The sequence below is a fragment of the Tenrec ecaudatus genome, chromosome 16 (assembly GCF_050624435.1).
Source record: "Tenrec ecaudatus isolate mTenEca1 chromosome 16, mTenEca1.hap1, whole genome shotgun sequence".
Taxonomy (NCBI): domain Eukaryota; kingdom Metazoa; phylum Chordata; class Mammalia; order Afrosoricida; family Tenrecidae; genus Tenrec; species Tenrec ecaudatus.
Window position 1 is genome coordinate 59883931 of NC_134545.1, and position 26588 is coordinate 59910518.

At 36.5% G+C, this 26588-nt stretch overlaps 1 protein-coding gene across 1 annotated transcript in view; it reads left to right on the forward strand.

Annotated features, from left to right (window-relative positions):
• The window catches only part of RTKN2 (rhotekin 2), a 72367-nt gene that overhangs the window by 6709 nt on the left and 39070 nt on the right, over positions 1 to 26588 (forward strand). The window contains exons 3-6 of the mRNA XM_075533434.1: positions 10847 to 10905; positions 16193 to 16246; positions 19265 to 19382; positions 21890 to 22084. Of these exons, the coding sequence (XP_075389549.1) occupies positions 10847 to 10905; positions 16193 to 16246; positions 19265 to 19382; positions 21890 to 22084 (426 nt within the window). The remainder of the gene's footprint in view (positions 1 to 10846; positions 10906 to 16192; positions 16247 to 19264; positions 19383 to 21889; positions 22085 to 26588) is intronic.

The window sequence follows — 26588 nt, forward strand, 5'->3', positions numbered from 1 at the left end:
AAAGGGTAGAGCTGTACCTGTGGGTCTCTGAGATTGTACATCTTTACAGGATTAGAGAGCCTGGTCTTTCTTTAGTCTCTCTTGATCGTTGTACCTTTTCCAGAAATCCTCATGCTACTAACGCTCTGAAGAATCCAGACCGTAAAAAAAACGATCCCACTTTCTGCATTTGTCTAATTGCTCCTGATGGTATCGTTGAACCTTTTTGCATTCCTCCTGCTTTTCCTGTGGCACACTGGTGAGGTAGTGGGTTCTGCCCCCACCAACGGCCGTAAAGAGTTGCAGTGCCCGACACCTGCAGGGGCGCCTCCGCCCTGACCTGACAGGGCCACTATGGGTGAGCATGCACTTGATGCAGCGTTTCTCCTGGCCCTGGAAACTGTGTTTTTAGAAACTTCCTCACACTTGGGCTTAATCATTTCTTCAGAATTTGAAAGATTTCCCAATTTGAAGCACTGTGGAATCTAATTTTACCATTTTATCAATAATGCTAAAGTTGGTTGTCAAGTTTTTTATAAAAATGCTCTTCCTTTGCGATTTATAGGCAATCTGTTGGAACTGGACAAATGTTCTGTTACTGTATAATATTTCACTGACTGATTTTGTCATCTATCTATCATCTTTGCCTAAATCCTTTATAGAGCATCTTCTATTGTTCCTTCTGCATTTATTAGCTGATAGTTTTCAGTAAGGATGTTGTGCTTCCGTCCTTCAGCTAATGCATTTGATATTCATTGTGTGGTAGCAGGTTGCTCTCACTTGATGAAGAATAACAATTTCACTGTGTGAATATACCACACTGGCATTTCAGTGTTGACTGCTTTCCAGTTTCTGACGACTTTTTGTTCACTTGCCAAGTTCTTTCAGATAGTTTGGTTTTAAGGCAATTAGTCCAGATTTTATATTGTTTTCTATGGAAATTTTTCTCTGCTTAAGAAAATTTGCTCTGTTTACCAAAGAAGATTTTTTTTTCTTTTTGGCTTCTTGGTCAAACTTTAATTTTTCACACTGTATAAAATGTTCTTAGATTTTGCCTGTGATTTAATGGGGTCTACTTTCAAGACTACTTCATCTACCTAAAAATGCTTTTCCCCCCCAATGGCTCAAATAGAAAGTAAATGTTTAGAAAATGATGATGGTAGCATATGTACAAATATGCTTGATACAATTGATATATAGATTGTTATAAGAGCTGTAAGAGCCCCCAATAAAATGCTCTTTAATGATATACTATATTAACATAACATTATATAATCTGTACCATAATGTATCAAATATATAAATATGTTATATAAATAATTAGAATGTAGGTGTATAATTAATAGAAATAATTATGATATAGACTATATAAGATAAAATGATAATGCCTAATCTAATATTGTACGTGTATGCACATCCAAATATCTTTGTTGATTATCATGCTTTTTGTTTGTTTATTTATTTATAATCATTTTATTGGGGGCTCATGCAACTCTTATCACAATCCATACGTACGTCCATTGTGTCAAGCACATTTGTACATTTGTTTCCATCATCATTCTGAAAACATGTGCTTTCTACTTGAGCCCTTGGTATCAGCTCCTCATTTTTCCCCTCCCTCCCCGCTCCCCCTCCCTCACGAACCCTTGATAATTTATAAATTATTATTATTTTGTCATATCTTACCCACCCCCTTCACCCACTTTTCTGTTGCCCATCCCCCAGGGAGGAGGTTATATGTGGATCCTTTTAATGGGTTCCCCCTTTCCACCCCACCCTCCAGGTTGCTTATTATGTTTTTAAGGCCTTCCATACCTGTATTTTTTTAATTCCTTGACTTATTTTGGACTAAAACAGTGGTTCTCAACATTCCTAATGCTGCGACCTTTTTAATACAGTTCCTCATGGTGTGGTGACCCCAACCATAAAATTATTTTCATTGCTACTTCATCACTAATTTTGCTACTGTGATGAGTCAGGCGACCCCCAAAGGGGTTTCGACCCACAGGTTGAGAACCGCTGGACTAAAAGATAAGATTTTTTGGTCGCCGTCATTTTCTGTCTTTATTCATCCATCTCCTTTACTTCACTAATGTGCTGCTACAATGCTTCGTCTACTAGTCCTCGTTATATATTCATTGTTAATTAGCGCCTTTAGCATTTTAGGATCCTTTTGTTTTTCCTTATTTCTCGTCTTATGTTTGTTTGGCCCTGTGTTTTACCATTTACCATGACTGACAACCAGATCACATTCCCTGCTTTCTTCTTGTTTGCTTGTATTTCTTGGTTAAGCTGGACCTTTCTGAAACGGTTTGTTGAAGGTTTATTTCTTGACTTCATCCTAGAGTTGGGTTTTACATTATGAGTCCGTCTGAAAGTTCTTTTAATAGATGAACTAAACTTATGTGCATTTAATGATTTGAGTGATAAATTTGGTTTTAGCTTTGTTATATTTTATGTCATATTAACTATATGTGTGTATACTTTTTATCACTTTATTGGGAGCTCTTATAGATATTATAACAGTCAATAAAATCTATTCGATTAAGCATAATTACACAATTGCTATCACCATCAGTTTCAAAACATTTTTTATTCTTAAACTCTTTGTTCTCAGCTCTCCTCTATCACCTCTCACCCCTACCATTACCCCCAGGAACCCTTATTATTATATTATTATTGATGCCTATTGCCATATCTGACACCATCCAATGGACCCATTGACCTGCACTTCTGTTATCCAGGCCCCTTCGAATGGGGTTATGCCATCTTCATTGCTGTCAGCTCCCGTCCTCGCCTCCCCCTCTCTTCCCGGACCCTCCCGGAACCATGCTCCCGTTGCTGTTTGTGTATACTTTTAGTTATGATATGCCTTTACGGTGCTGTTTGCTTCCTTTTTTAATTTTCAAAGGCTCTTTATCATAGTAGTAGTTATTAAGTAGGGCTTTATGTAAAAAATTATATACTGATGGCCTTATTTATTCTAACCAATAATGCAAAACAAAATACCAGGCTCACGGTCACTTAGTGGATGCTGACTCCCAGAAATCCTATAGGACAGGGTAGAATTGCTTTGAGAGTTTCCTGGATTGTAACTCTTTATGGGAGTAGAAAGTGTCCCATCTTTGTTTGCAAAGCAGCTGGTGGTTTTGAACTGCTGACCTTGCACTTAGCAGCCTAATGTGTAACCACTATGATTGTCTAACCTACTTCTCTACTGTTTTCATTTTCTGCTCTAAATGATAGCATTTTGTTCCCAGCTGTATTTATGTAGAAATCAATGAGTTTCTCCTCTTTTCCACTCTGTTTTTATGGAGGGGATTGGGTGAGTAATATTTATATAATAAATTGCATGTATTCCTCCACCTTTGTTTTAATCTTTGATCTGCAATTAACCATATATAACTTAAGATACTGGATTTTTTTCCTTTGTAAATGACATTGCCTTTTTGCCTGGATATGCAAGTTTTCTTTATTTTAAAGTCAGATAATTTTAGTGGGATATGTTTTTAAAGTCGATATTGTGACTTATTTAGGGCCTTTTAAATATTCATATTCAATTACTTTAAACAAAGCTTTCCTGGATTCTCAATTTTTCTGGGCCAAATGATCCATGGTGGAAGGCTTACTTGATTTCTTGGTTTAAGAGTGCTTTCTGTTAGAGGGTCAAAGAACATTTTACTCAACCAGTGGTGCCTTTTGAGATGCTAATTGGTTATGTTTCTGATCCTTTGCTGATACTTTATTTCTTACTGTCTTAAACTTTGGGCACTTTCTTCCTTCATTTTAGTTTCCAAGCCTCCAAAAATGTCTTCTCTGCTGTGTCTTTCTCTTCTGCAGGAGGTTCTTGCAGAGTGCTCTTGGAGTTCCTTTTCAATTTCCCAGGAACCTGTTGGATTAGAACCGTTCACGCTCTTCCACGAGGAGACACTAGGTTGATGATTATTTGTGTTTTGCAAAGCCCACCTGACTACTGGGACAGGCCTCCAAGAGCGGGCTCTGGTGGTTTCCGATTCAGTTTTTCCATGAGCACGAATGTTCACGTTTGTGGTAGTCTCAGTGTTCTAGTTCTGCTGTACCCACTGCCATTGAGTAGATTCTAACTCGTAGCAACACTAATTTCTGAGGCGGTAAAAATTTACTGGAGCAGATAGCCTCATCTTTCTCCCATGGGGCAGCTGATGGGTTTGAACTGCCAACCTTACAGCTAGCTACAGACCAGTGATTTCCTGGTAGCACCACCTATCGATGGATTTTATTTGGTTTCATTGCTGCTGTGAAGTCTTTTGAAGGATGTGTGAAGAGTTTCTGGTTTGGGTGTCTACCATTATCTTACAGGAACTGGGTAATTACACTCTTAATCACTTTATCCAGGACTCTTCAGTATAAGCCCCAAGCTGACTGGGTCAAAAATATAAATACTCAAAAGTCATCTTTGGTTTTGTGTAACTTTTAATGCCATATAATACATTTTAAAATGAAACAAAACAAAAAACCCTGTAGCTTTGGGAGGCTAGATATTTGCTATTTTACAGGTCAGACTATAGAGGATATAAGGTTAACTACAACTCACTAGCTGTTAATTCATTATTGATATATAAGATCCAAATCCAAGATTTTGAAGTCTAAAAAGTCTACATCTAATGCCTTTTTTTATTAAAATGGCCATGTCCTCACTTTACTTGACTCAACATACACTAAACATTTATTCAGTGTTTAAAACATTGTCGTTTATATTCAAGATACTGTTATTACGGCACTGAATGGATTAAACAAAAATCTCTGTGCTCTTAGAGTTTATATTTTAGCAATAACATTCTCTTCCCTTTTCTCTTCACTTGACTTTGTAAAAATAACACTAATCAAAGTCATTTATAGGGTCTAACTGTGCATATGACTCAATATAATTGTGATTTAATAGTACCAAAAACACTTCAAAATTTTATGTGATTGCTGAATTGTTTCTTTTACTCCGGTTCCTTAGTTTATTTGCTTATGTACTAGAACTTAAAAGAAAACATTTTGGAAATGAAGATTATTTATTCTTGGTATATTTTATAATAAAACATTAGATATCTAGTAGCACTTCTGACTTTATTTTTTCAACTTTAGAAAGTTTAGTGTTTGTTCCAAAGAATTTGTTCTGCCAAGATTTGAAGTAGAAAGCTCATTTTTCTCATTTAAAGTATTTATGAAGCTCATAATGTTATGCGACAAAGTTATAGGAAAATTGAAGACTTCATGTTCATCATTTTGAGCGTTTTATTTTTTACTTATTTTCATAAGCAGTGAGAGATTTTGTAACTGGCTTACAAATAATAGTATTCTATTTAAAATTATTTTAGAACTTCATTTAGAAAATATAAAATATCTTAATCATTATTTCTAATCATAGCTTATTAATTTACGAAAGAAATGCTGTTTTCACATTACCATACAGACTAGTCTAAATTAGGATAGCATATTTACTCAGTCGATATTAAAATAGTTCTTATATAACAAAGTGGGTAATTGGCACCCTCTTTTGGTCATTTTATTTACCTACAGGACAAAATATCTTAAGATTAGTAAGCAAAGTTGTTTGTGTTTTATATGAATGTTACTTATCCCTGCCTTTTACAGTTAGCATTTACTAGCCTGACCCAGATAACTCTCCACAGGGTCCTCAGAAGCAGGACCACGCTGCTCGGCTGCTGCGCACGTGCGTGTTAGTGCTGTGATGTGGTGGTTAGCTGTTGCCTTTTCCCCAGGCTGGCTGGCTAACTGGTGCATTCAGAATTGGCATTGACATTGCAGATTTTCAAACAAATATTTTTTAACGTTACCAGACTATTAACTATAATAGTACACTTATTAAACAGATAATGTTTAGCAATTTTATTGTCGTTTGGATTAATTAGAAAAACAGCATAATTTAACTCTAAAAATAACAGTTTGGGGGGATATTTAAATTGAAAATAAGCTTCAGAAAGTTGTAGCTGAATTACTTCTGTTCATTTACCCATTTTTAAAAATATAACCTTAATTGTTTTGTATGATTATATAGTTAATTGGATTAGTATTTTATTTTGATAATGTTTGTGTATAATAAAATTTCTGACTGACCTTAGAGATACCTTTTGCACATAATTTTAATTGCATGCTAGAAAGCTGTGCTTTGCCATGTGGTTGAATAGTTTAAAATGGGTAAAAATTGCTTTTTGGGGGTTAATATTCAATAAGTTACTTTTGTCGATTCTAGCATTTCATCATTTTAATTGTCTACCAAGTCTTCAAGTTTAATTCAATTTAATAATACCTCATGGATGTTAACTTTACCACAGCTTAAGATCTATTATGTAATATGCAATTTATATACCATATTAATTCTGGGAAAACCCACTTCTATCATGTTTAATATGACTTACAGCAACCCTATGTACATCTCTATGGGAGCAGACAGCCTCATCTTTCTCCCATGTAGCTGCTAGTGGGTTTGAACTACCGGCCTTGGAATTAGCAACCCCATCCCTCAAATACATCATTTCCTGAGCTCCTACTTCATTCTGTTAGAGGTTCTTTATCTTTTTTCACAAAAATAAGTACTATAAGAATTTACATTATACATTACTCGTATAGAAGTCATTTTCAAATGTACTTACAAAGGTCTAGAACAGCGGTTCTCAACCTGTGGATCCAACAACCCTTTCACAGGGATTGCTCGATTCATAACAGTAGCAAAATTACAGTTATGAAGTAGCAACAAAAATAATTTTATGGTTGGGGGTTCACCACAACATGAGGAACTATATTAAAGGGTCACGGAATTAGGAAGGTTGAAAACCACTGGTCTAAGTAGAGAGGTCTCAGGGGCCAGCCCCAATCCCAACTATGTGGACACCTGCCCCTCCCCCTAGAAAAATTTATTTCAGAGGACAGCACTGAGGCTGAGGGAGAGGGACATGTCTGATCAGAGCACATGGGAGCAAGTGAAGAGGGTGGAAGAGAGAGTGGAGCACATCCTTGTGGACGATATTCTCGCTCTGATCCACAGAGCAGCCAATCCACAGAGAAGACCATATGGCCGGCCCCATTATGAGACACGACATCCGTCACTGACCCATAGCCCTACAAGGGACAACATTGGAGACACAGTGTGGGAATTGCGCCCAATCTGATCCCACCACACCAAGGCAAACCACTAAGAGCCTGCAACAACAGCAAGGAGAACAGCAATGAAGTCCCCAGGGAATACTAAAAATAGACTTTGAGACCAGGGCTTGGCACCCCATCAGACTTCACCAGAAAACTCTCCTAAAGGCCAACAAGCAGTCCTTGAACTAACTAGAAGCTTTTTCTTTGTCGTCTTTTTTTATTGGCTTTTGTTGTTGTTTTGTTTTCTTTTGTTTCTTTGTTTTGCTGTCTTTTTGTGCATGTTATTATTTCTGCAGGTCTGTCTAAATAAGATAGGCTGGAAGAACAAGCTGGAGGAGAAAACAACGGGACCGATGGTTCCAGGGGGACATGGGAGAGGGGAAAGTGGGAGGAAAGGAAGTGGTGTTAATAAACCCAGGGACAAGGGAACAAAAAGTGATCCAAATCGGTGGTTAGGAGAGTGTAGGAGGCCTGGTAGGACATGATCAAGGGTAATATAACCGAAAGGAATTACTGAAACCCTAATGAAGGCTGACCATGATAGTGGGACAAGAGGAAAGTAAAAGAAAATAGAGGAAAGAGCTAAGAGGCAAAGGGCATTTATAGAGGCCTAAATAAAGGCATGTACATATGTAAATATATTTCTGAGGATGAGGAAATAGAACTATATGCATATATTTATAGGTTTAGTATTAAGGTAGCAGAGGGACATTTGGCCTCCACTCAAGTACTCCCTCAATGCAAGAATACTTTGTTCTATTAAACTGGAATTCCATGATGCTCATCATCTTCCTGACACGATCACTGAAGACAAAGCAGGTGCATAAGCAAATGTGGGGAAGATAGCTGATGGTGCCCGGCTATCAAAAGATACAGTCTGGGGTGTTAAAGACTTGAAGGTAAACAAGTGGCCATCTAGCTCAAAAGCAACAAAGCCCACATGGAAGAAGAACACCAGCCTGTGTGATTACAAGGTGCCGAAGGGATCAGTTATCAGGCATTAAAGGACAAAAAATCATATCAATGTGTGCTCACCTCCCAGTACAATCGCTGAAGATGAATGAATGCATAAACAAATGTGGTGAAGAAAGCTGATGGTGCCCGGCTATCAAAAGATATAGCGTCTGGGGTCTTAAAGGCTTAAAAGTAAACAGGTGGTCATCTAGCTCAGAAGCAACAAAGCCCACATGGAAGAAGCACACCAACCTGTGTGATCATGAGTTGTGGAAGGAATGGGGTATCAGGTATCAAAGAACAAAAAATCATATCATTGTGAATGAGGGGGAGTGGAGTGAGAACCCAAAACCCATCTGTAGGCAACTGGACATCCCCTTACAGAAGGGTCGTGGGGAGAAGACGAATCAGTCAGGGTGCAATGTAGCAACGATGAAACATACAACTTTCCACTAGTTTCTAAATGCTTTCTCCCCCACCGCCCTACTATCATGATTCCAATTCTACCTTACAAATCTGGCTAGACCAGAGGATGTACACTGGTACAGATAGGAACTGGAAACACAGGGAATCCTGGACAGATGATTCCTTCAGGACCAGTGCTGAGAGTGGTGATACCAGAAGCGTGGAAGGAGGGTAGGGTGGAAAGGGGAACTGATTACAAGGATAACCTCTTCCCTAGGGGATGGACAACAGAAAAGTGAGTCAAGGGAGACTTTGGACAGTGTAAAATATGACAAAATAATAATTTATAAATTATCAAGGGTTCATGAGCCAGCGGGGAGCGAGAAGGGAGGGGGAAAATGAGCTGATGCCAATGACTTAAGTGGAGAGCATATGTTTTGAGAATGATGAGGGCAACGAATGTACAAATGTGCTTTATACAATTGATGTATCTATGATTGTGATAAGAGTTGTATGAGCCCCCAATAAAATGATTTTAAAAAAAATGGCATCCCAAACACACACATACACAAAGAACCACTGGTCTAGAATATATGTGTGTTTTTATTGTATTTCTTGTAACAGAAAAAAATTTATATTTATATTTTAATGGGCCTTTTAATATATTACATTCTCTAAAATATAAAATAGATAATTCAGTTGAAAGTATCACTGTGACGAATTAAGCAAGTTAATCTGTGACATATTCCATTCACTGGAATATTATAATCAGTGTTTGTATTTCTATTTAGTGTATTCTATATTAACTTAGATCTCTGGTGTGATCATAAAGTAATTAGATAGGCTTCTGAGAATATATGGCTTTGGTTATGCACTGGGTTGCTAACTGCGAGGTCAGGAGTTCAAAGCTACCAGCCACTCCACAGGAGAAATATGAGATTTTCAACTCCTGTAAAGAGTTGCGGTCTCAGAAACCGCACAGGGGCAGTTCTACCCGGCCCTACAGGGACCCTATGAGTTAAAATTGACTTGATGGCAGTGAGTTTGGTTTTTGGGACTTTGTGGTTCTATCAATATCAACTTAAGTACTTCAGTAAATGTTTTCGCTCATTTGAAATATACTTCCACATATAATACTTCATGACTAATCCAGGCAGGGGCTAAATTATCTTTTAATTTTAGAAGCATGATAAAAATATAGATGTGTTTTGAGATAGCTTAGAATTTAGGGAGGTAACTCTCCACTCCATACTCCCACCTGGTCTTTTTCTAAAAGCCCTCTCAGAACCAAGATAATTATAATGAAGTTTCCATCTTATCACATATTTGAAGTATCTACTTAGCTGGCATTTAAGTAACTAACCAAAAAGACTCTACTTCCCACCTCCTCGCAGAGGGTATAAAAATACTCTTAGAAATACTGCCACAGTGCTAGAATGCTAATCCATAAATGTAGATGGCTAGGGAGTATAGGATATTCGGGAGCTGTTTTAAGAATAAGATTGAACTTGGCTGGGAGGAAATACCATTAAAAATGATTTTTCTAATTGTGGTAAAAATAAAAACAAAATCGGCTGTTTTCCCCATTATACGTGCACAGTTCTGTGACTTATTTTCTCTACAGAGCGGATCCCTTCTTTTCTTACCTGTTAGTTCATTTGTCATTTAGTATACAGTAGTTCTTGGCAACTTGGGAGAGATGGCGTAGTAAGTGCACATGCATACAGTGTCAGTAGCCATTTAGTCGCTTCCAGTGTCTGATGGCCCCACGTGGAAGAACAGAACTCCTTGGAGAGTTTTCAGGGCTGTGATGTTTTAGCAGCAGATCAGCAGGCCTCACTTACAGAGCTAGATGGGCTCAAGCCATCAGCCTTTCAGGTAGTAGCCAATTGCTTAATTGCTTGCACCACCTAGGGACTTTTTATAGTGAAAAATATAAATATATAGCCAATTTTCCGATAAAAAAAGTGTCAAACTGTAAGTATCAGTTATTCTTGGTCTGGAAGTTACAGGATTGGGGTGTTCATCAACTTTTTCACGTCACTGTAAACTGGAAACAATTCAATAAATGGTGATCAAAGATATGCTTCCTGGAAAGGGGCTTTCATTGTAGAGTAAGCCAGTAGGTAGTCACCAGAGACTCTCCAATTTATATGAGAAATGAGAGACAATGGCTTTGTCTGTTTCTGTTCAAACCAGTTAGCATTGACTCACCATTTATTAAAGTTTGTGTCAACTCGTTTACATTAATTGCAAGTCATTATTATTTATAGGTAGGCAGTTTTAAAATATATTCCCTTCTGAGAGACTGTTAAGATATTTGTGTATTGAAAAAGTGTTTTTTTTTTTTCATAAGCTTCTTTGTTTTTGACAGTGATGTGAAAATTGAAGACAAAGAACGAACAGCCTGTAAAGCAAAGATTGCCATCTCAGGTATGTGATAGATGGATTGTCTGTATATGGCTTCATCAATTCTAAAAAGTGATTTCCTTAAGTTTTTATCATTTTTTAAAATTCCTTGTTTCTCTTCAGTTTTACTTTACTCATCTGTCATTTTGTCCCAAAACACGGGTTTTGTCATTGCGCTCTACAACCTTACAGTACTTTATAGTTGAGGAACGCTTCCATGCATATGACATGCATGATGTTATGTGCGTCACAGTTTTATCCTGAACGCAGCCTTATGAGCTAAGTAGGGCAGTTCATTTATCTCCTCACTCAGGTGCAGTCACGCGCAATGACCAGCTGAGCTGTGTGGCCCGGCGCGTCTTTTGACTAAAGCCCAGGAGCTGCCGCGCGTTTTAAGCTTTGGGTATATAAAACTTTGTGAAGGTTGGAATAGTGTTTGTTTTGATCATCACTATATACCCAGAAGCGAACATAGTGCTTGGCACAAAATAATTGCTCAGTTAATATTTGCTGGTTGGATGGATGATTGCTATTGATTGAGTGCAGAATGAGGGACCAAACTTTCCCATCCCCAGAGTTTTCCATTCTGACACAGCTATTTTCCAGACACAGCCGTCTAGGTTAGCCAGATACGTCTCTTTGTCCTGTGAAGACAACCCATGATTCTGATATCCAGTTAGCTCTTGAAATCACAGTATTTCCTTCTGGACCAACTTGCTCATCCACAAATCCATTCCTGGTTTTACTCCTGGGCTGCTTGCCTTTCTCACTTCCCAGTAGTCAGGAGACTCTACCACTAGATGGCAGTTATGCTGTGCAGTCTCCAAAGCTCAAGACAAAGTGGCTTGACTGTGTCACAGATTGAAGTGAACACATGGCTCACTCGTGTGTGTGATCGTTAGATAACGAACCTTCTATAAGCATTATTTCAACAGTATATATTTGGAAACATCAGTATCTGCCGTCATGGGTCCTTAAGTACTAACTAGGTTATTTCATTGGCCAAAAGCCTCGGTCTCTGGGCAGGGAGCCTGCTGTTGCATTTCAGGCCCTATCATCAAAGAGCTATTTTTAGAAAATTTTCATGAAGAAACAAAAATTCTTACTCAGGAAGAATAGATCTGAATTTTCTGTAGGCTAAAATTAGCCCAAATCAAAGGAATTGCCCTCAGCTAAGTCAATAATTCTTCAGAAAAAATAGCTACATAAAAATCTGCTGCTTGTTTTATAGTTATTTATATGCATGCTTTCATCATTCCGGTTATAGGAGTGGAATAAAACATGTTTTCTACCTCCTTGGTCACTATGAGTCAGAATCGACTCAATAGCAGTTTTAATATAGTAGATGTTAGGTGTTCACTATATTTAGTACATTTTAACTTGAGTAAGTAAAACATAATTCTTTAAAGAGTATTTCCAAAGATACTTAGAGTAGACAAATAAGATTGGTTAAATTTCTCTTGAAGACTTAAATGTCAATGGTAATAACAAGTTTATTGATGGTAACAATTCATAATCTTGGGATTAACTCTATATTTAGAAGTCTGCTAGGGTGAAATTTTCTAAAGTAAAATTTTCATTTCCCCATTTTAAATAAAATTTTAAAATATTTTCCTGATCAAGAGTATTCCAAGTGGAAAATTTGAACTTATTTCTACATGTATTCCTTCTTTCCAAAAGATCATTTCAAATGAAGCTAAGGATCTAAAAGTCTCAGAAAATGTATTATGTTTATAATTTCTTTTCAGTTTTCATCTAACCTTACTTGTATCTCTATATTGATTTTTTTAAAGAAAATATTCACCTTTATAATTCCATTTTGTTTTGACATTGGCATGGGAGTGTGCTTTGTTTTGGTCAAGATGAATATTTATAACAAAGTAATTTTTCTGAGATTACATAATCTCATGATTTTTCTGCGATTACATTGGTAGCCATGAGATTCCTAGAATTTTCATTTCCAGCTCTACCACTCACTGCAGGTTGTTTGGAAAAGTGCAACAATAAGCAGAACACTTATCCTGGTTATTTCTGCCGAACACCAACAAATTGTATTACCATTTTGTCTCAGCTTATTCATTAATTACTAACCCTATGACTGCAGCCACATTAATTCACCAACTATCTCAGTTTTCACTTTTTGAAATGATAGATTTTTATGTCACGGGACATCAAACCATCTGTTGAATATCAGGGAAGATATCAAAAGAGACAAAGTCAAGAATCCTGTAAAGTAAAACTAAGGCTTCCATTTACAAGATTCTGCAAAGAATTCCTACCTTTGGAGGCTGAATGGAGAACTGTAGTTAGTGGGTTTCAGGGTCTTTTGCTGCCTGAACAATATCTGATGACCTGAGAAATGATAAGAAACAGCCACTTTTTCTTCTTAGGACTCTGGCTTGCCTAGGCACAGGAGAGGGCAAAGCTGACTAACAGCCAGGGTGCTCCACAACCAAAGCCAGAGCCCGTGTTCCTTTAACGACCATGGAACTAGCTGAACAAGGACAGTTGTGAAGGGCGTCAGCAACTATGGACAAGCAGAGGAAATGGGTTCATTTAACAAGGCAATGGCCAGTCATAATGATATATTTTTAAAAGGCATTTTCATTAAATTTAAGAACAAAATGATGGTTTTCCCCGTAAGTCTAGCAAAAATAATAAGAATCAAAGAAGAAACTACTCAAAGAAATAGACTTTGAATGCCATTTGAAGAGAAGACATGGAAAGTTGAAGGAATTTTCTGAATCACTATTTGAGTTAATAAAAAATTTAATAAAGGTGGCTAGATTCTAAACATACAAACAAAACAAAAAAATCCAGTATCTCCTTTTAAAACCAGCAATAACTATGTAGAAAATACAATGTAAAAAAAAAAAACCCCAACAAACCCAGAATCACCGTAACAAAAATATCAGCGTAACCCTAGTGAGTAGTACTTTTGCAAGGTCAGCAGTTTGAAACTACCAGCCATTCCATGGGAGCAAGACGGGCTTTCTACTGAAGAGTTCGAGGCTCAGAAACTCACAGGGCAGTTCTGCCCGGTCCTATAGGGTCACTGTGAGTCAGAATCAACTCGATAGCAGTGAGTTTGGTGTTTTAGTCTAGTACCATACGAAGCTGTCAAAACAGATAACTATAAAGGTATCAGGTGCCAAAGTCATGTGTATAATAGAATTCTAATGAAATGATGGGTATTGGTTGCTGTGAATGATTTGCATTTATCCACTAACCTAAAAGTTGGTTTTAAATTCACCCAGTGGTGTCATAGAATAAAGACCTGGCAATCTGTTTTTCTAAGAAAACTTGGTTGAGTCAGAATCAAATTCATGGCAGTGGATTTAGGGGTTTTTCATTTTGTTTTATTTTGAAATGAAACGTTTGGGAGGGAGAGATTGTGACCCAAAAAATCCAAATTTCATATAATGAGAATAGGTGGTTTTGAAAGGGAATATATTTTCCAATAGGTATTAAAGTAGATTACATAGGTATGATAATTTTGGCCTTAGTGTTACAATAAATGATTTAATGGGATCCGTAAAGCATGTAGTGGAGAAGCTGACACTAAGAATGTCATGTGATAAAGATAGCATCGTAAGTCAGAGGCAGAGAAGACCTATTGGATATATAACTGGCGCTGGAACAATTTTTTTAAGAACATTTATATTCTCACTTGATGTGCCCCAAAATCCCACATAGACTCTTTGAAAGTACAGACCATAAATAATACTTAGAAATAAATGTAGGTATGTAGTCACTTATTGGTGTCTCCAAGAGGGCTTTGAAACATAAAATAATGGGAAAATAATGAAAGATTGGTTTATTTCATTTTGGTAAAATTAAAAGGAACCAACAACCAGAAATTCTGCAAGAATATCTTCACTACAAAAAGAACTCTTACAATTTATTTAAATCAAGAAAATGGAAATCTAAGCAATTAAATCCCATCACTTGGCTGTTAAATTGGTAAAAACATATTTTAAAATTATTAAGCATGACAAAGACAGCCCATTCCCTAATGGGATTATAATCATCAATTTATTTCTGGGAGGGATGCAGTTCAGCCCATGACAGTAACAAAAGAATATCCTATGAAAATTGTTACCACTGTTGCTTAGTATGAAAGGGAAAGCATTAGTCACACAGGCCAACTTTTCTTTCGCAGATGACTGGATAAATAAAATGTGACATATATGTATAATGAGATATTATTCAACCATCTGGAAAGAAATTAAGTTCTAATACATGTGACAACAACATAGATGAACCATGAAAACATTTGCTGAGTGAACTAAGACACAAAAAGCCAACGTATAAGTTGGATCCCATTGATATAAGATATCTAGAGTAAGCAAATGTGCGGAGATGCTGAAGCTCAGTGGTGACTACCAGGGGTTGGGAGCAGTTGTTTATTACCTAAGGGAAGCGACCTTTCTACCCAGGGCCTGGAAAACTGGTGTCGATGGGTCGTGGTGGTTGCACAACCTGGTGAATGGAATGAACATCACTCAACTCTTCATTTGTAATTGGTTTAAAGGGCAAATTTCCTTTTCCCCATTTTATCATAGTTTAAAACAAAAGCAAGAGGAGTAATGGATACACTGGAAAGTGCAAATTTAGAATATGTCAAGACTAGATGATTTCTGGGAAACGGACTATGGAGCATAAATACTTTAGTGTTTAAGGAATATGTGGATAAGTAGATGTACTTAAATTACTTTTAGAGAATATGTCCATTTCTTGACCTGAAAAAAGTAGTGTGTACTTCTTTCTAGTTTTATTTCTTAAGGAAAATATAGTTGTGTCCATATGAATATATAAAGATCCTGAAGTTCTCTTGTAGACAAATTTTCTTGGAAAAATCTTAAATCTCTTTGTCAAGAATTAGGTCTCTGGCAAAAACCAGTGAAATTAGACAAATCACTTATTTTCTTTGACATTTTCACATTGGATAAACGCTGTCAACGCCTCTATTTCTTCGACTCTTGGCTTTAAAATATATTTAACTACAGTTGCCATCACTCCTTACCAAATAGAAATTCAGCAAATTGATTTGCCCACAACTCACCTATTCTCAAAATGTAGATCACAAAATGAAATTACAGTATACAGACCACTTAATAAATTAATTATTTCTGTAATAGTTGGTAATTGGGGAAGAAGGGGCTTAGTGCTTTTTAAATTAATGTGATTGAATTTGTAGAATTATAGGAATTCATTCTCAAATTAGTTATGGAATCCTTAATTCATGTCAGTTTTCTTTAAGGAAACTTAGAAAAAATTCTACAGTCATTTCTTTTTCCCTCTTCTACAGATATCCGGATACCACTAATGTGGAAAGACACTGATCACTTCAGCAATAAAGAACGTATGTATGACTTTAATTTGCAATTGAAATGTTTGCTTTAGCAATAGTGAATTTGTGATTTTTGAGGGTAGATGGTAATTGATACCACTTGACTGAATAAGGAGAATCTTGGCAAACTGGATCTTCTGATGTTTAATGTAAATGTGTTGTAGTTCTTTGATACTAATTAAGATAATATGTATCTAGAATACTTTTGGAGCCCTGGTGGCACAATGATTAAGCACCTGGATGGTACCCCAAAGGCCAATGAGTCAGACTCCACTAGCTGCTCTGCAGAGAAATAGATGTGGCCATCAGCTCGCACAAAGGTGGACAGCCTTGGAAACCGTTTGGGGCAGCTCTACCCTTCCCTTCAGGGTTGCAGGAAGTCAGAATCCACTCAACAACCTTTTAAGGATACTTTTAATGTTAATACAAAACTAGGCAAGCAGGATAACTGGCAGTGTGCAGGGGTAGAACAACAGAAAGTTTAAGGAGTCAAAGTAGAGACAGTTTTTCTTTAATTTGACCAGAACCTGGGAGATCAGGTTTTCCCCTATTTTATGGCTTCTGATTATTTAACAGATGTACAAAGGAAAGCTGTTTTTTAAAAAAATTCCCCAGCATTTTCTGGTTTTACCATAATCATTGCAAATCCATCTGTTGTTTAGGTCATAAAAATTAACCTAAATTATTTCTAGCTGTTAGAGGAGAATCCTTTATCTTTCTTGTGTATTACGATAGCTTTGTTCCTCTTACTTTAAAAAACTGAATCATTCAGCATAATTAGTTTTATATGAAGAATACAAAATCAATTTAGTATGTTTGTTATTCAATTAGGCAATATAATTTGTTTTAAAAAGAAATGCAAGTGGGAATAAAATAAATCTTTCTGATTACTATAGAGAATAAGTTTTTCTGGAGTGGCATTTTCTTAATAATGCAGATTTAGCTCTTTAATTACCTATTATTTTTTAAAAACACCACCAGCAGCTATGTTTTCTGTGTTCCCATGTTTACTTTTTATTGGTTTTTGTGGTTTCCTCTTCCAAAATAATTTGGAAATTATTTTGCTGTTGTTAGTGGGACTTCTCTTAGCTTCTAATAAAAATCTAATTTCTTAAGGAGACTTAGAAACCAAAACAACAAAGGTAATGGTATGTCTATAATAATACACTTGCTATTAGTTAAAGCTTAATTTTTTTAGGAATGATGCATTTGGTGCCGAGGTCTGTATGCAAGAGATCTTCAAAGAGTTCCTGGAAAATATGCAATCTGAGAAACTAGTTTGTTATAACAGGGTGGAAGAAGTCTAGGGCATCAGTATTGAAAAGAGAGCTATCAGAGCAGTATGAATTTTACTACAACTGAAGCAAGAATGAACATCAAATTTATGGCAAACCTTGGATGGAAGACTGGTGAAATCATTGATACTTTACGAGAAGTTGATGGGCAGGATGCCTCAAAGAAGACAGCAGTTTACAAATGGGTAACTCATATTATGAAGGGAGGAAACAGTTGTTAAGATGAAGCCCTCAAAGCCCTCAATGACACACCATCTGCATCAGTTGGCAGTGGAACAATTTTGTTCGTGCCTTAACTGAAGAGGTCTGACTAACGATTGACAGCAGAAAATAACCAATACCCATAGACATCTATCTCAATTGGTTCAGCTTACACAATTCTTACTGGAAAATTAAAGTTGAGCAAACTTTCCACTGAATGTGAACCAAAATGTTTGCACCCAGATCAGCTGCGGACATGAGCAAAGCTTTCAGTGGGCATTTTCAAAAAGTGGGATCAAGATCCTGAAGCATTTCTTTGAAGAGTGGTAACAAGTAATGAAACGTGGCTTTTTACCAGTAGAATCCTGAAGACGAAACATGAAGCAGTGGCTACCAAGAGGTCAGGGCGATCCAGTCAAAGCAGAAGCTAAGATCATGAGCAAAAGTCATGGCAATGTTTTTTTGGAATGCTCAAGGCATTGTGCCCGTGCACTTTCTCAAGAGCCAAGGGACAATAACATCTGCTTATTATGGGATGCTTTTCAGAAAGTTTAGCAGAAAATACTCAGCAAAGTTTCACCAGAGTATCTTTCTCCACCACAACAAGGCACCTGCTTCTTCCTCTGATCAAAAGGAAAATTTTGCTAGGGTTTTGATGGGAAATCACCAGGACCTTTCAGTCCTTATTTGGTTGCTATGAGTCAAAATTGACTTGATGGCAATGACGTTTGGTTTTTTTTGTTTATTCTGTTTCCTAATCTTAAAAAAAAAATCTTTAAAGGGTACCCATTTTCCTTCAGGAAATGTAAGACAATTGCATTGATGTGGTTAAATTCCGGAACCCTCAGTTCTATAAGGATGGACTAACTGGCTGGTATAGCTTGATCTTGGTGGAGCTTACATTTAGAAATTAAGTTTATATTTTTATTATTTGAATTTTATTTTTCCATGAACTTTTGAAGTTCTCTTGTATTTATTGGTACACTAATTTAATTGTTGGGTACTAGTTAAATAAAGTACTATTTTTTTTGAGTTGCACACAGTATGTTTAATTATAAATTCCTCCAGGGATTTTGAATAGGTAATTTTTTAAAATTAAAAGGCCATTTTATTGGGGACTCTTACAACTCTCCTTGCAATCCATGCATCGATTATATCAGTCATGTTTGTACAATGTTTGCCTTCATTCTTTTCTAGACATTTGACTTCTACTGAACCCTTGATAATCAGCTCCTCTTTTTATCCCTCCCTCCCCACTCTACTCTCATGGCCCCTAGATAGATTGTAAATTATTATTATTTTCACATCTCACACTGACTGCTATCTCCCTTCTCCCATGTTTTCTGTTGTTCTTCCAAAGTACTATCTATTGATTGAACTCTCGGTATAAAAAGTTGAGTTTCAAGATAAAAAATGTAAAAGTTATGCATTTATTAAACATTTAAGCTAATTTTTTTTCTTGGTCAAGCAGGCTTACCATGGTGTAGACACGATTTATCACATGGATCTTTGTTTAAATGATTTCTTCCTCTAGGGTCACAGCGCTATGCCATTTTTTGTTTATTCACAATGGGAGCTGAAGTTTGTGCCACTGACATGGTGATTGTGGATAAAACAATCACAGATATATGCTTCGAAAATGTAACCATATTGTAAGTACTATTTTTTTAATCTTCAGAGACTGATAGTAATCTAAAATTCTATCTTTTTTTTTTTAAGTGGAAGCACAATTATTAGGTTTTGGATTTTGGAAGCATACAGATCTTACATGGTTAAAGTGGTATTTGAAAATTATTGTATTTAAAAGAAACCCATTTCTACACTTGAAATTGTTCTATGTTAAATAAAAGGGCAACTAAATGAGTAGTAAATATTTGACTGGTTTTGTTTAATAAATGTTTATAAACTTTAGAAAGATTTGTAGTTCATTCTTCTCCAAGCTACAAATATCCTGGAGCCTCACAGTAACACCACTTAATAGAAAGTGAATTTGGACATAAAATGTGTTTTTGTCTCATATAGGCGGTTTAGTTATAAAAATGCTAAAATCATATAACATCTTCATTTACAAGGCAGGAATGAAATATGTACCATAGGCAAAGCGGTTTAGTAAAATTTCAATATGTCCTTTATTTTGTTTAGTGCACTTCTTTCATGTACTCCAAAACAATAAAAAATTGGGTGATCCTCAGGACTATCTTTATTGCCCTGCTCTTTTACAGGCTTGTTTTATTGTGGTCATAATACAGTACCAGGAAGAACTCCTCAGATAGCCATAGACATCATTTTTAACTAACATGAGTTCTTCTTGGCCTTCTTCAAAGGCTCTATTAGACTGAAATCAGTTTGTGATTTGTATATCTTTCAGAGTTTGAACGTCAAAATCTTCTTGTAGAAATGTTAATGGTTGCTGAACTGTTAAGATAAAATCATTAAACATGTGGGGGTTTTTTTTGTTCTATATTTGGCTATGGGACGCTACAGTTTTGATTCGATAGGACTCGTTTTGCTCACATAAGAACAACAACAAAGCAGTGAAACCCTATTTTATGGCTCTGTCTAGTGTCCCAGAGTAACTCTATAGCACAGAAAATAAAATGCATTGTTCTGGCTGATTAACAATAATATCGACCTTCTTATATACCAGTTACATTGCACCAAAGGAATTTGTTTAAGTTTCCCAAAGTATCCCCCAATGTTTAGGTAATTAAGACTAAAAAATGAATTGCCTTAATATCTGAACATATTTATTCCCATTATTAATCATTAGTAGTGCATTTTTTTCCCACCAGATCACTCTGTAAATGAGGTTTTCTCCCCCACCCCACCCCCGCTTACTTTGGTATTTTTTGTCTTTAACACAAAGATGAAAATCAGGGTTTTTTTGTGTATTTTGTTTTTTTGCAGGGAAGAACAATAAAGATTACTTGGCAAGATAGCATACGATTTATACTTTTAAAAATATTCTGTAAATATTTTTAATTGTTTCAAAAATAACTGCTGACAAATGTTTTAAATGTTTAAAAATATGCTTTTTGTTATTATGATTGTTTCTTTTAATGAGTATTCAATATTTATGAATCCCCGGTTTTCCTCTAAATATTGACATTTGGTAGTCATTACCAGGAATACTGGAGGTTTAGAAGTTGCCAAATAGTAAACTATAAAAATATCTGGAAGTTATTTCTTGGAGTTGTCCAAAGTATGGATTGGCCATTTAAAGCTCGCACAGCCTGTGCTGCATTTTAGAATCTCTGAAGCTGATGGGTCTTGTGTCTATAGGCAACATCTGCTGCCGCTGAGGGATCGCTCATGGTTTTAAATATGTGATATTATCAGTAACATGACCACCATCTTTTATGGTGAAGGTAGCTCACCGTTTCTGGAAAGAGACAAAGCTGATGTTCGTCTCTGTGAAAGCGGCAGAAGTTCTGATTGCCGATTGCAGGTGTATCGATTACCTTTTATCTCGCGGGCCCCGTGCTAGATGAAGAATACAGACCACCGAGACAGCCTCTGTCTGCAAAGAGCTCATGGCTTGAGTACAAGGGAGCTTCCAAACGTTTCTGGAACGTGGAATTCCAATACACTCAAAAATTTCCCATGGGCTTTTTGAAGCCCCTCATCAACAACCCCCCCACCTCCATACCAATTAGTGAAATGTTCTATATAGTTCTTTGGTACAAAAGTGTGGTGGGTGTTGAGGAGCATCTAGCTATGAGTAGATTATCCATGAATCTTTATGAAGGAGAAATGAAAACTAAAGATTTCAGCAGATACAGCTTTAGAAAATGAGTCATTTCAGGAAATCATAATATAATGTAAATTCCTTAAAGGTGGCAATAGTTAAAGAATTGTAGGGACAAGTAAAGAAATTACAAGATGGCCAGGGCATTTTATTCTTCTTTAATTAATATATGCCTTTCTGTATTAGGTTGAATCAAGAGTGCCCTAGTTTTGGAAACTGATAGCTCTGAAAGTTGTTAACTACAGGCCATTTAGATATAAAATAAACACCAGGAGATTCTGTTTAATTACTGTGTTTATGAATGAACTAAACTTCAGATACTGATTTTAAATGTTATGGAAACATCAGAGTGTTACAATTTTATTTTCTGCTGAGTTAAATGTCTAACATTATGCATGCCCTTGTTTTCAGTAATGAAGCAGGGCCAGACTTCCAGATAAAGGTAGAAGTATATAGTAGCTGTACAGAAGAATCTTCTGTGGTCAACACACCAAAAAAACTAGCCAAGAAACTTAAGACATCTATAAGTAAAGCAACCGGAAAGAAAATAAATTCAGTGCTTCAAGAAGATCAGGAAAAGAACTTGTTCTTCAGTTCAGCCATTTTGTAAGTTTCTGATAAAAGATTTTTGTTAGAGAATAGGGCTAGATACTGGTGTCATTTTAAAGTATTTTGATTTATAGGTTTACATTTTAACTGTAAAATGTGAAAAAAGAAACCACGAATAGAAATTTGTTAATCTGATTATTTACCCAATTGGGTTACCTGTAATGTCTTCCTTTGTACTGCATTTTTTTAAACCTAGAATTCTGTAAAGAAGAATTTGCCTTCACAAAGTCTCTAGACAGAGCTTCCATAATTGTTAGAGAGATAAAAGAAAAGCATGCTGGGTTCTTCACTATTATGTATCAACTTTGAAAATAAGTTGCTGCCTTAGTAAGCCCTAGGAGTCGGTCACTGTGTTGTTTCCTGTGATCTACTCTTTTATCAGTGTATGTTGTCTCAGTCTATTCTAATGGGTGCCCCAGTTGTCCCGTTTTTGGTCATTTGTTGGCCTTCAGGTTTCCACCTTTGTCCTTTTGACACAACCCTAATTCTTTAATATCTTCTTTACCCTTTTTTTGCTACGTAAAATTTTATTGTGTCGTAGGTGAAAGAGCACGCAGTGATTGAATTTTCCAACCAATAATTCCAACACAAATTGCTTCATGATTGGTTATCATCTCCACAGTGTGTGATCACCTCTCCCCTGAATTTCAACCTGAATTTTTGGTTTCCATTGATCAGGTTTTTGTGTCCCTCTCTGTCTTCTCATCTTTGGTGTGGGTACATGTTGCCTTTTTGTGTTTGTATAGTTGATTGTTCTAAGAAGCACATTTTTCATGGATGTCCTTGTTTATTTTACCTCATCTTTTATATGGTTAAAAGGTAACCTCTTTTAGTATCTTTGGTTTTAAGTTTAAAAATGAATTACCTTCAGGCAATGGACATTGATGTTCTTCTAGTCTCTGTAGATCAATTAAGTCTGATCTTTATTTCTTTGTTTTTGGGTTTACATTTATTTAACTATTCAAACCAGGACCCGTTATTGTCCTGATCAGAGAGGTAGCTTGGCACCATCTAATTCTTCTGGTCTCAGGCTAGAGGAAGCAGTGATTCACGTGAAACCCTTAGTCCATTCAGTTAATTGCTTCCTTGAGCCCTTGGGTGGTTTGTTCTCCTTTGCTCTAAGCTAGAAGAGACCCATAGTTTCTTAGATGCTGCTTGCATGCTTTTAAGACCTCCGACGCTGATCATCAGACCATGATGTAGATAACTTACCGGAGGTTGTTTCCATCTTTTTGCTGTTGTGACTAATGCTGTGATTGAACATGGTTGTTCATCTTCCTATTCATGTGAATGCTCTTATTTTTCTGTGATACATACCAGGAGTGGTGTTGCTAGATCATGTGGTAATTTCTAGCTTTTTAAGGAAGTGCCATATCATTGTCCACAGTGGTTGTACCGTTTTGCAGCCCCACTCAGGAGCTGATGAGAGTTCCAGACTTCTCAATAGCGCTCCTCGCAGTTGTTGTTCTCAGGATTGTAGTTCTCTGGACTTTTCTTCACCATTCTTGCCAGGGTATCTATCTCATCATTTTTATTTACATCTCTCTCATGGTCAGTGTTCATGAGCATCTTTTCCTGTGTTAGCTATCTAACTGCCTTCTTTGCTGAAGCATTTGTTCTTGTCCTTTGCCCATTTAAGTGATTGGATTTTTTCTCTCTTTGTTGTTGAGGTGTTGAAGTTCTCTGTATATTTTAGAGATTAGACACATCATTGCTCTCAATACCCCCCTCCCCTGCCCCCTGGGCTGCAGGCTCTCTTTTTATTCCTTTGGGGCAATCTTTTGATAAGCATGCATATTTAATTTTTAGGAGGCCACTGTGATCTAGTTTATATTATGCTGTTTGTCCCATTTTAGTTACACTATTTATGCCACAAATTGGGGCCCGTAGGTTTGCTCCTATAGTTTTTCTTTGCTTTCTGATTGAACAAAATGTTCCAATCTCATCTTGTAAATTTATTCCCAGACTCAGAATTAGTTTCTCCAAGGAGCCCAGCTTTTGTCTTAAATTGTATTTGCTGCCTGACAAGTTTTCTGTTTATGTATCTTTGTAAAACCACTCGTCAGACTACATTGTTAGAATATTGTGTGTGTGTGTGTGTGTGTGTGTGTGTGTTTAGTAGTAGGATTGGCTCGTCAGCATATCGGTGTTGTCAGCATGAATGCAAACCAACAAATGCTTTAGGTGTGGCTCCTAGAAAGGTCACTTAGCCAAAGATCAGAACTGTACCTTAGAACTCTAGTCGAGTGACTTATTTGATATTTGGTTGAGTCCTATATTAAGAAATATCTTTTACAGCATGGCTGAATATACAGCTACCTAATCAGATAGATTTCATAAAGGAACACTTGACCTTAATATTTGCAATAAAGTTATTTGATGTTTTTCATTCCATTTGTTTTCGATCTTTGGCAAACCATTATGTTTTTATGATCCACTAGTGAATCCATTCCTACAATCTGGGGAAAAGTCATAGAAATCAAGCCTTTCCTAATGAATCCTTAATAAGGAGGAGAGGACTCTTCATCCTAAATACTCTTAGGTTAAGGTTGTGCCAATGGTTTGCTAGTAGTTACTTTCATTCAACTGAAGGTAATGGAACTATTTGTTTTTAATGATTAGATAAACAGTATTTCCAGCTAGAACCAAAATTTTAGAATTGAAAGCTACCTTAGTTACTATCCCTTAGTTTTAGAACTTTCTAAGCTTCGTAAACATTTGAACCTTCATACTAAAAAGAAAATCTGAACAGAATCCTTTAAAGCACTGGAAGCATTGTGTGGACACCTGAAGCAGTTTAAAGCTTCATTGGTTGGCAGTGAATACTTAATTTTTTATAAAACTCTAGAAACATCTCTAAAGAGCCTTCACACGCAAAAAAAGAAAGTGAAAGGCGTGGCTCAGCATCCTGCCCTTTTGTATAAGCACTGTGAGACCCAGGGAGCAATGGAACACTCCCAAGGCTTAAGGTAGTGAACTGGAGATGCTACTGGGATGGTTACTCAGACACATGTGACCTGGGGCTAATTGTTGTGCTCTCTTGGTATTGTGGGTTGCTCTGTGAAATGCTGATGATAGTGCAGTAGCATCTAACTGCACTGGCTCACTGAGCGGCAGGAAGGTAATTCACAGAGCTACCAGTGAGCTGCTGTGATGGCTCTGACGGCCATTGCTATGATTCTTACGCTTCTCAAGCCGGTGCTTTCTCTAATTTTTTAACCCTATCTGAATCATTGCAGTTTAGAAACTTGACATTAAATGTAGTTTTGTGTTGTTGTTTTTCTATCAAACCATTATTCCTGATTACATAGGAACATGAAAATAATGTAATTGATGATAGAGTTTATGTTTAACCCATATTCCTCTTTAAAGCTTAGATTATTTGTTGGTAATTACCTTATATACAGCATTAAGATCTTTTAAATAGGAGCTAGCATATTGGTCTTGAAGTAGCCACTCTCCTATTTTCATTTGCCATTCTCTTTGGTTTCTCCACGAATCCAAACGCTAATTTTCTTTATGAATATTTTGTATAAAATACACATTTCATTTGCATATTTTATTCTACTAAGCTTTGGTGAAAGGTAATGCAAATCTCTTTGCATTTCAATCATGTTCTCCTAATAGTAGCAGTGTTAACCTTCTCCTGAGATTCTCCCATTGTTGATCACTTCAGCCTCCCAGGAGCTTAGGAGGCACAAAGAATTAGAATGAGGGAATCAAATGTGTTTCTTTCATAGTGATCTAGTTCAATTAGAACATTTTCAGACAGTGTGTAGTCATAACCAGAGTCAGCATAAAATATCCAAATCGGGCAATTTGTATCTTCCCTAGGAATAAGGCATAGAACAAATAGAGTGGCTCTTAGTGGGGGACCCTGAGGGAGGGGAGTGCTGCTCCCCACTCCCAGCCCCTCAGGCTTCCCCTTAAAGTCGTTATTTTTCAAATAACCTTTTTTAATTCCTCCCTCAAATTTTGTAACAATTGGCCTATTTGACAGAAAAAATGTAGCTGATTAAACTTTTGGGAACTCAATATTACGGTTGGCTCAAAGGAATGAGTGCAATGTTTTAGAAAGAAAATATTATCCTGACAAGAGTGTTTTAAAAGTGAGGTCAGTGTTGGTTTTGGAAGCATTGGCATTGTAATTAGTCATGGTTTAAAAATGAAGTAACTTGCAATATAATCATAAAGTATTGTTTGATCTGAAAGAAGACAGTGAACATTTTTGGTCATTTTTAGAATGCTCCCTGTTGTGATTCATTTATCCATTTTATTTGTGGAATTCTGTGCACTGAAATTCCTGTAACCACATTTTCCCAGTGTCTCTAGTAGCTGAGTTAACTGTTTTTTTGCCCCTTGAGAACTGTTTAGTACATTATCCTTCATTGTAGCTGCATAACCTTCAACAATTATTTCATGTAAACTAATTAATTTGACAGTGATTATTTATTTACTTGATGAAAATATTTGTTTTTCTAGGTACTCTCCTTTATTACTT